This window comes from Ischnura elegans, chromosome 4, assembly GCF_921293095.1.
Source record: "Ischnura elegans chromosome 4, ioIscEleg1.1, whole genome shotgun sequence".
NCBI lineage: Eukaryota > Metazoa > Arthropoda > Insecta > Odonata > Coenagrionidae > Ischnura > Ischnura elegans.
The window spans coordinates 66,102,201-66,114,930 of NC_060249.1; the positions used below are offsets into that span (position 1 = coordinate 66,102,201).

At 39.7% G+C, this 12,730-nt stretch overlaps 1 protein-coding gene across 30 annotated transcripts in view; it reads right to left on the reverse strand.

The window, feature by feature from the left end:
- The window catches only part of LOC124157624 (CUGBP Elav-like family member 2), a 1,414,326-nt gene that overhangs the window by 722,979 nt on the left and 678,617 nt on the right, over positions 1-12,730 (reverse strand). For all 30 annotated transcript variants that reach the window (XM_046532526.1, XM_046532525.1, XM_046532505.1 and 27 more), the window contains one exon: positions 10,380-10,555. In XM_046532526.1, coding sequence (XP_046388482.1) covers positions 10,380-10,555 — 176 coding nt within the window. The remainder of the gene's footprint in view (positions 1-10,379; positions 10,556-12,730) is intronic.

The window sequence follows — 12,730 nt, forward strand, 5'->3', positions numbered from 1 at the left end:
TGGCGATATCTATTTTTCGCGATTTAATGAAAAGTGAACATTTTCAAGCGCGACGGGTAAGTATGAATGCCGTGAAAACTCCGTGTGACGTCGTTCTGGTTCCCGCTGCCGCAAGTAAGGTGACCTTGGGGCGAGGCTCTGAGCGCTGATACGACGCAGGATGCTAGCAGGTAGCAGAGTACCATGCTAGCTGGTAGCGCTTGGCTTAAATAAGGATTGTTAATACTTTATCAAACGAAGTAAACTTTCCGACCTTAGCCAGTTTTAATAGGTGATTATTAAGGCATGTTTCCCTGAGCTCTGTGCCTCATGCATGCATTGGTAACCTCAGACGATGTAAAACTCCTATCTACTCGTATAGAAATTAGGTCCTTGTGACGTCACGTGGAGTGGAATCGCATGGGCGCCATATCTGGCCTTTTTCAAATGATGATAAAATTGACCCTTGCCATTCGTCTAAACAGGTATTTCTAAACCGAAATAATTTGTATATTATGAATACACTAATGGTGGGTAACGAATCGCAATCAATGCCTTTCGTTTTCTTTGATGAAGGAAACTACCCTATAATCCACGGCGTAAGAGCCACTTGAGCTATGCTTGCTTCCCGGTATGCTTCTGCGTTTGTCATAATACCGTGGGCAGTTTCGCAATCGTTCCAGATTGCTTCTGGGGATCTAAGTTCACGAGTGATATTGTCGTCTTTAATATAAAAATGGAATGAATTCTGATCGCAAACATGAATCTTCATGACGTTCCTCGACCAACCTCTACTTTTAATGGAAGTCAGTGCATATTCTCCGCAGCGTGCACTTTTCTGCTTGTATGAGCTACCACAATTGTCATGTGAGAGAGCTAAGCTCTCACCAAGCATGCTCCATAAACCAGATAAATGGTTCTATTTCCTGTGCCAATGTCGAGTATATATGCCAGGAGTGTAATAAGAACGGTATAAAACGGCCAAAGCAGGAAGGGAACGGGTGAAGACGAGAACGAAGCGAACGGAAGGCGAATGGTATCATCTCCGGAAAAATGAGAGAGAGATGGAGAGAATGGAATGGGGAAAAGATATGTAGAGAGAGGAAGTGGGATATAGGTAATTTGACGGGCGTTTCGGAATATAAAAAAGATATTTGAGAATTGAAGTGGATATACATATAAATTTGCCCCTGTGCAGGTAAATGTCACTTGTGCCAGTGCCTTTTTTGAAAACATTAGCTTTAGGAGAAGAAAAAAAGTAGAGATACAGAGAGCATAGAAAAGAAATATTCAACGATTGCTTAACACAGTACTTCAGGGCAAGAACTTAATTTGGTACCGCGCAACCAATTTCTAGACTCAGAATTCGTACCGTATTATCGCGGGAATCTGATTTGAGGGTGCGTATCATTAACTAAACTTGAAATTTGCTACGAAAGGCAAGTTAAATGCATCAACTTACTCAGTCATGATTAAACGTGCTAAGATGTAGCGGTTTAAATCTTCATACGTTAACTTTTATTTAAATATAAATGAGAAGAAGTGAGGAGGAGGGAGAGAGACAGGGTGAATGGAAGGCGAATGGCATTACAGTGGAACTTGGTTATAATGTCATCAAATGGACCAGAAGATTTTAAACGTTATTTCCGAGTGACGTAATAAAAAAAGCAGCCTTAAATCTGAGTGAAAGGGCAAAGTAAAAACGCAAATGTCCTGCTAGATACAACACTGTTTATTGAAATCTACTCGTACATTGGAATATGTATGATAAAAAAACGTTAATAAAAAAATGATATTCACAAATAAATATTTTATAGCCTGATAAAAATCTTACTTTACTGTCGAAAAAAAATCTGTGATCTTCTTTAAACAAAAGAGCTGCATCCCGTCACCAGCTCAACGTCAAGATTGTGACCTGTTTTTGCTTTTGATGTTTCTACACATGGTTTCTATGAACTTTGGGACAAAATACAATCACACTACCACTTTTGCAACTTAAGAATCGCAAAATTTTTGACGATATACCCGAGCGTCGCAATATTTGTTGACGACATAAACGGGTTTTCGTACAACATAAAATGTTCAATTTTGGCTGGTCTGTATAAAATGTGACGTTAAACCCGAGTTGACGTTACAGTCGATGCCGTTATAACCAAGTTCCACTGTATCTCCTAAGGAGAGAGAGAACGGAATAAGAGAGAGAGAGAGAGGGAGGAGAGGGATATAGGCTATGGAGGAGAAGGGACACGGATGAACGGAGAGAACAAACGGCCTCACGAGAGAGAGAGCAAGGCAGCTTCGGAGGCGGAGGCGGGAACACGGGGCGGCACCTCAGAGCGGCTCCCGAAAAAAGCCGCCTCCGGGGCGCCACCGCCGCCGAAGATGCCTCGCCCCGCGTCCCCTCCGCCCCCGAAGGCCCAACCCCCGACAGAAGTCCCAAAAAGGCCACCCCCACGCCACCGACGGTCGGGGACATGAGATAGTGTTATGTGGAGAGGAGCGGGTTACGCACCAAGTGACCCGAAGGAGGAAGAGAGGAGGAAATGCAAGGGCAGGGAGTGAAACTCGAATTCGAATGATGGTGGAAAAGACAACTGGTGATAAATATGCCGCACCAAGAATAATTGCAAAATAAAGATACTCTAATACGATATTCGTAGGAGTTGAAGGAATTAAAGCTATGTTTTCTTCACGTGGTGATTTATTAAGTCCGACCATGGTTTCGTTACAGCGTAACATTTTCAAGGTGGCTTTTACTTATAATATGGTATTATAAGTCTTCACACTAAACGGTCCGGAAGGGTAAAATCCTCATTGCGGAAAGCAGTACTTCGATCATCACAAGATATGAGCAGACATGTGCGATGCAATACATAAAAAACGACGGATACTCACCACCATACTTATCAATATAGCAAACATAACAGTAGGTTAACAAATTTAAATTCCTTACATTCAAAATCAGATATTGTGCTCACTGACTCAGAGATTCAGCTTAAGATTGGTATGGGTGAGGGTATAGCTCACCGAAGATTAAGCCATTGGCAATTGAATTTCTTACTTTCCTGGCCAGGGGCCACTGCCTTTCCTTGCACAATCTAGAACTCACGAGGATTTTTTAGGCGTGTCCGCAGGCTTCACCCGAGATTTAAACCTGGATCCTCTGGTGAGAAGGCCAATGCACTACCCAAAAGACGACCACATTCCTCAGATATTGTTACAAAATTGGAAACAGCATTATTGCGCGAAAGAAGCTCCAAAATAACGACGGGGACATAAGATAGTGTATTGAGGAGAAGGTTGGGCCACGCCGTAAATTACCCGAACGAAGAGAGGAAAATGACGAAGGATGGGAGGGTAATAGGGGCATATACCTACTCGAGATCGAATGATGGCAGAGAAGACAACAGGTTATAGATAATTAGCAAAGAATAATTAAAAAAATAAAGATGCACTTAGATGGCAAGAAACATTTCTAGCTGAGAAGGTCTGAAGAATACAGCGTCTCTTACCCGGAAACGGGAATTGGATTAGCACAAGGAATCAGAGGCCGAATACAATGCGATACACCCAACCTGGGACCAATCCCGTCAACATAATTAAACATGACATTAATTCAAAACTTAAGTCTTGAATCATGAGATATACTATAATCTTATAGTCAACATTATGTTACTATCGACATCATTTACACTCGGCACCGTGTTCTTTTTATCCATCCTATTATTAAAGTCCTTAAAGTTCATATTCCTTTTGATTAAGTAGTAAACAGATTTTCTGGGAAACCTCCATTTTAATGAAAACTATTACGAAAAAAACAATTTAATAATCAAACTAAAAACTCATTTTTGGAACCGCGTAATTGTAAATAAAGCTGAAAAAGTTATGAAATAATTCATGCCACCTTGATAATGACGACGATTCAATGAAAAATTACTAATATGAACTTTTTTTATTTGGAGTTTATGAACGCTATATTAGTAATAGCATTTTAAAATTATTATACCTTTATCGAAAAGGATATTAAACATAAGCTCGACTTGCCACCAGTTACGAGGGGAGAGGCTGCAAACGGACTAGTTCGCAGACCAGCGAAGTGAAATGTTGGCTTTGGGCGCAAGACTGTCCTTGTGGCCCACACCATGAGCCCTCCAAAGCATTTTCTGGCTAAACTCGGCGTATAAGTCGCAGTAGGACACGGTTTTTTTGGCTTGAAACGACGTCATAAAAGCGGAGCTCGCGTCTCATTCCCAAGAGAGTTATTTCTTACACTGGAAAATATGATCCGACTACCCTTCCGGAATATACGCAGATTCGAGGCGGAGTGAAAGTATTTGAGCGGTTATTTGATTACTTGGTTGAGCATTTCATTAACCTCAAAATGTTTACTCACATATTTCTTCGGTATTCCCTTCTCATGTGAAAGCTTCACTTTCAGCTTGATATAATGACCACATTAATGAAAATTGTGAGCAAAATAAAAGACAAATAAGGGGAGAAACTTTCTTTCGAGACAGCTTTATGCTACATTCTCCAGATATAAAAGATAATGAGCACCCGCGTTTTAATTTATCGTTAAAGATTAATTTTTCGACATGACAACATTGTTGATAAAACAATAAGACAAAGAGTAATGCTCCTCATTTACTGATAAGACTAACAAATATAACCGAACAAATCTCTTTATTTTCGTGGTGGTTTATTCAAAATAAAATCTGGTGAATTATATTTTAAGTTAGAACAAAAAAGGTTTTAAAAATTTTAAAGTTTTAGAGACAAGTTACTTAAAGTATTTTAGCCAACAAGAGGCCTTTATAGAACCTTTTTTTCAATGTAATACTGGAGGGAATCAACAAATAATAAAAAATAAAACATAAGCCTAAAATAAAAATATCTATAGAGTTTAAGAATTTCCCAGATCAATTTTATCGGCGCACTCAGATTAAATTTTTCCCACCACTGAAATCAGCAAATGAGGAAAAAGGTGCATTCAACGTGACCGCTTTTTAATCAAAGCCTAATAAAGAGACCAAATGGTCGTAATGAGGTGCGACACCAAAAGGGTAATTAATAAAATTAAGAACGCAATCACTCAGGCCGTACCCAGCGATTTGTGGAAACGGTAAATCCACGGCAGGGGATCAACAAACGCAGGTAATGCACGCACAAAAAAATCGAACACGGATGAGTACACACAGAGGTTCCTGTTGAACGCGGGAAAATAAATCCCACAAATTACGGGAAAACAAGGGAGCATCCGCCGCTCGACCTTTTTAATTAAAAGGTGACCAAAAGAGGCAGGAAACTAGAGAGTACCGTAAAACGCCACGGGCCTGTAACGACATTTTCAAATTAGGCCGGCGCATCATACCCATAGCACAAAGCATGCAGAGAGAGCAATCTAAAGCAATCGTGACCATTGATACTGGCGACCCACTGCCTTCCCTTCCCCATGATCAAGATCAAAAGAACATCTTTAACTTCGTGTTTCAGCAAACACCATAAGAGGATTCCTATTTGTCTACGGAGGCTATGAAATAATGCTAGGGATTTAACTACCCAGAAATGAAAAGAAAAAATAGAATCCAGCATTTAGATACATTAAAAGAAAATAGAACATTCCTATTTCCTTGGATGACGGCAAAAACAAGCATTTTGTCCACTATTTAGCAACTTTAAAACAAAAACTGAGCGCAGACAGATAAATCAATAATCTCATCAAATTTAAAGAATACTATGAGCCAAAATCCTCCTGTTAAAAGCCATAGTTAAAGAAGAGTTTTTTAAATAATGATGCTACTACAAAGAATGAAAATATTTTAGTATCTTGTCGGATATATCACACAATCTTGAGGACGATGAAAATAAAATTTGCAAACCTTAGATGACGCCCAATAGGGGTCACGGTCACTTCAAACGGTCCACTCTTTTAAATTATGAGAGAAAACCTCTTATTTTCTCATTGTCACTGGGCATAAATTACACATCACTTCGGCAACCTTTGGGTCAACAATCCCCTTAGCTGCCACTGCGGATGCGCACATAGCTGTCTTCAGTCGCGATATCATCTCTCGCCCTTATCATCGTATTCACGGGAATGAACCGCAGAAAAATAATTCTCTGTCGCAACGAGCTTACACAAAGGACCTACCAGGTATGAAAACCTCTCAACATCGACAGCGAGCCACACAAGCTTTGCTCTGCTGCACCCAATCTAGCCCACTCACGCGCGGGCAAACGTTTCGGGCGTGCGGTGTAAGTGTTTCGAGTGGGAAAATGGAAGGATGTTCACCGAACATTCCCACACGCGCCCCCTTGCCGAATGCCTCACTCCCCTCCTCGGAAAAAAAGGCGGCGTGCTGCCCGACCAAGCAGGAGAGATATTGGAAGAATGAGGATAGATGGGGTGAGCGGGGAAAGGAAAAAAAAGTTGCGAGACGCTCGAGCGACCCCATAGAGTGGAGAGAGAGAGAGGTACGGTTCCGATGAGGAAATCGACACCGTGATATCTTTCCACTCTTGGCGGCTGGAGGCCAGCACTCAATCGACTGTGTGCTTGGAGAGGAGGTTGAGATGAAGAAGAAGAGGAAGAACAAGCCGGGAGACGATGGAGAATGAACACGGCACAAGGGCCTCGGGCGTGGGGAGGCGATGCCTCCCACGGTTCCGCCCCACCACTCCCCGAGCACAAAAATCCTTCCCCTCAACCTCGGAAGGAGGCATGGACTGAAGATAACAGTAAATTTTGGTCCACAGTCTCCTTAAAGAACACTAGAGGTGCTGCAGGAGTGAAAACAATCCCTATTCACTCCATATTTTTTCCCTTATTTTTTGTGATTACGAGTCGGCTTCCATCGAAACATTTTGAAAAGCGAGTTACATGGAATTGCACACCTATTCAGTTATCGTATCGTAGTGCATAAACTAATCGGAACTTCGCTTGATTTTTAAATTTTAATTCCTCTATTCATATGCTCCTCTGTTTTTTTTACCTAATTTTCTATGATTATGGCAAAAAAATGAATAGTCGTTCGGGAAAAAGAGTACAAAAAGCTCTCTAATTATCTGCGCCGCAGTTAATTTGACTCGAAAAAGTCCGTGGCTACAGAGTTAGGGTCTTGAGATCTATCGGTTTGCGGCCATTCGGGAGTATGAGGTATAGCAAGATAGCTGGTTTTACCTGCACAACTTGTAATGATCAGATAGCACTAAAATATTCCCCAAGAAATTAACTCATTCTACAAAATTTTATTTGAACATAGAGTGAACTATCAAGAAAAATTTCATTCTAAATGTATTTTAAAATATCTGTAGCAAAATAGTGGTCATTGGCTCGCATTGGTTAAATACTGTCGAAAAAAGTCATAACAAAAAATTTAAGCTTTGACTCCCAGAACGACCTAACTATTCTGGGTATAATTTGGGAGTTAATAGTTTTACATTTTTTTGGACAAATACTAAGTCGATTTTTTCTACAATAAGATATTACATACCGCAATATTTATATTCAGGAGGTAAAATCAAAGCGATGAATTTGGCAGCTTTGAAAATTGATCACTACCAAAACCTTTGGTGAATGGGATTGTGCTAGTTTGAAATTCACACTTTCAATTTTTTCATCCTTTTAAACAAAAATACGCACAAATACACATCGAAAAGGAATGAGCAAGAAAATAGTGGACCAAAATCGGCTCTTATCTCATACCCTACGAAGTGTGACGAGAAGATATGCCCCCCCTACAATTCTCCACACCACACCCAAGTCAAAAGATTCTCCCCCCTGCTCAAAAGGAAGAAGAAGCTGGAGGCAGCCTCAGGGAGAAATCCCTTCTTTCCATCTGAGCGGTTATAAGATACGCTTCGACTATACTCGCACACACGATGCCAACAACCTCCCAGCAGACTCTCAAGCCACGACAAACTACTTTTCTCCCCCTCTCCACGAGTGTAGCCCTTTCTCCTCCAAACACGGAGTACACACACAAAAAGATACAAGCCTTTTCTCCCGACATTCACCCCTCTTCCAACTCATCGTCCGTCCATTCGTATTCCGAACGCAATAACAACGCCCTAAGTCTGCGATTCTCTCCTTTAAAAATCAGGCCATTCATAAAGGACGGCTTTATTTTTAGCCATTTTTTCGTAAAATATAGACCCAAAGGGTGAACAGTTATGGGCCAAGGGGTGCTCCTTCAAGCCCGGAAGAGGAAATGATTTGGGCAGCGGAGTGGGGTGCAAAGCTATATATTACACGAAAAATATAAGGAGGGATCTATTTAGTCTTCCCTCTCGAGGTCTCAATCGCAAGAATAAAAATTTTCACAATGGATGTAAATGGCACCAAAAAATAGCAAATGAGTCTTTTTTTCTAAAGAAATTTCACAAAATTGGGATAAAATGATTCACTTACGAAAACATATGAATTGAAAAACAGTAACTTATAGAATCATAGGGATAAAGACAGAGGGCCACCATTTATCGAGTTTTTCGACTATTGCCTCACAATTGTATCACATTTGGAAAAATTCTACAATAGAGGCCAATTCATTGTATCGAATCATAATAATAATTTTTGTATCCATAGTTAGGCACCGTGGTCAATTTTTGTTTTTGTTGATAAGGATCAAAATGGCATTTACTCATGATTTCAAACATTCATAAAACTGTATTAACTTGAAATACCTAGTACAAATTGCACATTACCCCATTAAAAGCTTTGCTTTATTATTTACTCAAAGAAATCTTAATTGAAGATTTTAAAAATGAAAAGTAATTTTCGATGAATGAAAAGGAAATTTTAGCGTGAATAATTTTATAAAACAGTGTGATCGTGAAATGAACGAAAGCTTATAATAATTATTATAATAAATAGAAAACTTAAGCGCGTTCACCTAAATTATAACAGGTTGAAAGACAAACTTTGTAATCTAATCTTTGCCTTCAGCAACCGTGACCGACAGAACACTGTGTGATCAAAACTCAACCACCGTCAAAGGAGAGACAACTGAATAAAAACCTGTACAGCTTTGAATAGAATCGATGCCAGTGTTTAGCCTGTATTTTAGGCTAATATTGACTGAATTTGAATCATAAAGTTGCCGTGGCATGTGAAAACAGCACAAATTGAACAAAAAAGAAATAATTCCCACCTGACACGCACTTATGAAGAGGTTGGGCTAGATCTAACGAGAGATAAAAAAAGCAAACCTGGGCCAAGGGTGAAGTAGACCTACTGGAAGTTCGGCTTGAATCTTCTCTCGGAAGAGAATGAGCGAGTGAGGGCAGTGAGCCCATCATGTGCTATGTGCCTCTACATCAGGATATAAACATCCATTCTCACACAGTTCACGCTGAAAAACAAGCCAACAAAGGCGATATTCTCATTGATAACACCAAATAAGCGTAGGAAAGCACATGGTTGATGCCATTCTGATTTGGGATGGTACCCCGCTGATGGAGTATTTGCTATCTTTTAAATCATACCGAAGTTGCAAATCTGAATCTTTGAAACTACGATCACGCATGCGCGAGGAATATATTCAATATTCATGAGGAAACAGTGTACACTAATTCATTTCTCAGGTATACAGCGAATCTCTAAGTTTAAGATAGCTACTTTGGGAGCTTTCTTAGCGGGGAAATAAGCCCTTCAAAGTAGTGAGTATGCATCCGCTGGTGATGAGAAACTTCTGCGTCTATAGCTGACTAATTTGCATAATAACTTCTGGCACGAAATGGCTCAGAAAATTTATTCCCACTCGATAAGTATATAAACAAACATCCATCTCAAAGAGTGAAAAATTAGTTTTCCTCAAGTTTAGGTTAGTTTCATTGAAGGGTATAGTCTAAGTACGCTAACGTTAAGAACAATAGGGGATTAGTTCCATCTCAACTTTTGATATAGGTATCGCTCTAGGAGAAATGAGGAACACCATAAATTCTACTCTAAAAATATTTACGATGAGCACTTTCGTAGCATAAAAAATTTAAATTAGCAAAAAAAATTGAAACTTGGACGATTCATAAATTTATCTAGGCAACTAAAATTTGTAATCAGTATCTCAGTAACGGTTTCTTATTATCATTATAGGCTATCTTATGGTTTAAACATATACGCAATATCCATGAAAGGATATTTATTTGAAAAATGATATTCGGTCATGAATAATATACAGCTGATAAGAAACGGATTGCTTTGAGTCACAAAATCTAACAAACCCTCTTTAACACGGCGTACTGAAGTTAGAATTTAAATTTTCCTCAAGAAATCTTGCCTTTTTTGAAGCACCGAAGACATATGTATCACTCCACATCAATAACGAGCCACAATGTTCATTTGTTAATACACTCTGGCAGCATATAAATAGGAGGACACATGCAAGAAAATATTTTGTTCTTACCTTTACTCATGTTTGACGTTTTATCACGAAGAACGTTGATTTGGTAGACTTTTCCGAATTCTTCAAACATCTTCCGAAGTTCGTTTTCGTCCATTGAGCGAGGAATTTGACCCACAAACATTTTAATTGCGTCAGGGTCGGGCTGCTCTGAATTGGTCATGTTGGAGTTCATGTTCCTGTGAAAAAGAAAGAGAGTTAAGTGCAGGTTAGAATCAGAAGGAATGATCTAAAATTCATTCCTTTAACACGAGAATCCAAAAATCAAACCTTAGGGTAAAGATTAAATGTTTCGATAAAAAAGACACCTCTTAAATGTATAACAGTGAGTTGTTCCTACTACAATACTATAGGATTTTTAATACCACGTGCATTCACTTGAATGAAAGTCAGAAATTCAGGAAAGAACATGCGCTCAGTAATTTGATAACTCTTTTATTTCATAGGCAATATATAATTCGAAAAGACAATATATCGGTGCAGGATCAGTATAATAAAGGTCAAAAAAATCAATAGCTTTTCGTTAAAAAAAAACATCTGAGCCACAATAAAGTCAAGTATATATTTTCATTTTACTTTCTAAAGAGGAGTAAGTAATGAGGGATGTATTCCAATCCAAAAGAATCAACTAACGTTACACCACCGATGCCTACATAAAGCGGGACATAACGGCTGCTAGCTCTTATGCATTATTTACACACCCGGGAGCAAAGCTTATTTGAATTGAAATCGATGACATCAGTACGGTATTGAATGAAATCAAGCACCTGGGTAGGAGAGGATAAGGGATGGAAACGAACGACTCTTGGCTGCAATCAGCTTTAAATGATGAAGTTTCTCTGCAGAATTTCTTTAACCGAAGCAAAAGGAAAACCTCAGAGGAAGACTATCAAAAATGTGTGTGGGGGGGGGGGGGGGAATCACACATCTTTGAATGCACCAGAATACGAGATTTTTTGTGTAACGAAACGTGTTGACCTAAACCCATGATAATCAAAATAAGCAAATACCTATTTCAGTTATAATAGCATGGTATTGCCCCTATCTGGTGATAATGAAAAATATTGAAGGGACTGTGCGGGAAAACAAAGATGGAGAATTTAATTAAAAGTTTTATTCCATGATCGAAATAAACTACACTTAACTAACAAATTTATTTTTCTAACTACACTTAAGACACATTATTGGGTTCATTTCTTAGCTTACAAAGCCTACCGCGTGAACCAATACTTGTTTAGGAACTTGCCTGAGACTTTTGCGGTGTAATATTGTCCATACTTACCAGAAATACCTCCAGTCTAACGTCGTGAAATATAACTTCAAAGTTCCTCTACCACTGCTGGCCATTTCTTTTTTAGGGAACAGAACTGGCCGTTTGAACAGGTGGATTTTCAAAATTTTCAGCTCGATGAGCAGGGGATTGAAAGGGGAAGATGAGAGTAGGCCAACAAGTACCCATGTCTCACAAATCATGTGGTAACATACGAATGAATAGACATATACAAGCGACAGAAAAAAATGATGGGCGTAAGGGAGTACTTCATGCGGCGTTTGGGCGCGCCAGAGTCCACGCCGATGGCTTCTACAGGGCGAAATGGTCAATAAAATTTGAAGATCGATTTCCAAGAATAATTACATGAAAAAATAAAAAAATTAGTTTGCATTCTAGGAATGAGAATATTCTGCGAGATTCACGATACTATTTTCAACACCTCTTCGAGAAGGTTAATTTCATGATTTGCTGAGATATTCCTAGGAAAACCAGATATTTCTTGACACCATTAAGAAAAAAACCTATATGAGGCTGCACGCTAGGCAAAGATTGCTTGAGCAATTGAGAATAGATAGCTACACGGGGAATTCATATTAGAACCCCACTTTCATTCTAAGTCCGACAGAAAAAATAGATTAAGAGAGCTAATTTTGCTGAACGAATATCTCTGGGGATTCGTTTTCCCCTGAGCACAAAAGGGCTTCAATAAATTCTAGTCAGAGCTTAGAAAATGCATAACTCAGAAACTAGTGCATATGAATTCATAACACCCTCCGCCACACGCCTTTTGATTCGGCTTGCAGGGCAGTACGTAGATGCAATGCTGGGACCAAGTTCCAACAAGACGAAGGGTGGGTATTGTATATATGACGCGGATGATCGAAGTTCGTGGGACAGTGGGCGGATGCAGAGGAGTGACTGTTGAGGCATGACCGTTCCACACACACTCCCGCCCGCTCCTATTTACATCGCGAAACGCTTCAAGGCGAACAATGGGGGACGCGCAATTTCGCGACGGGATGACCAGGCCTCGGGAGCAAGGAGGAGAGGAGGGCATTTGGGATGTACGGACTCGGTAATG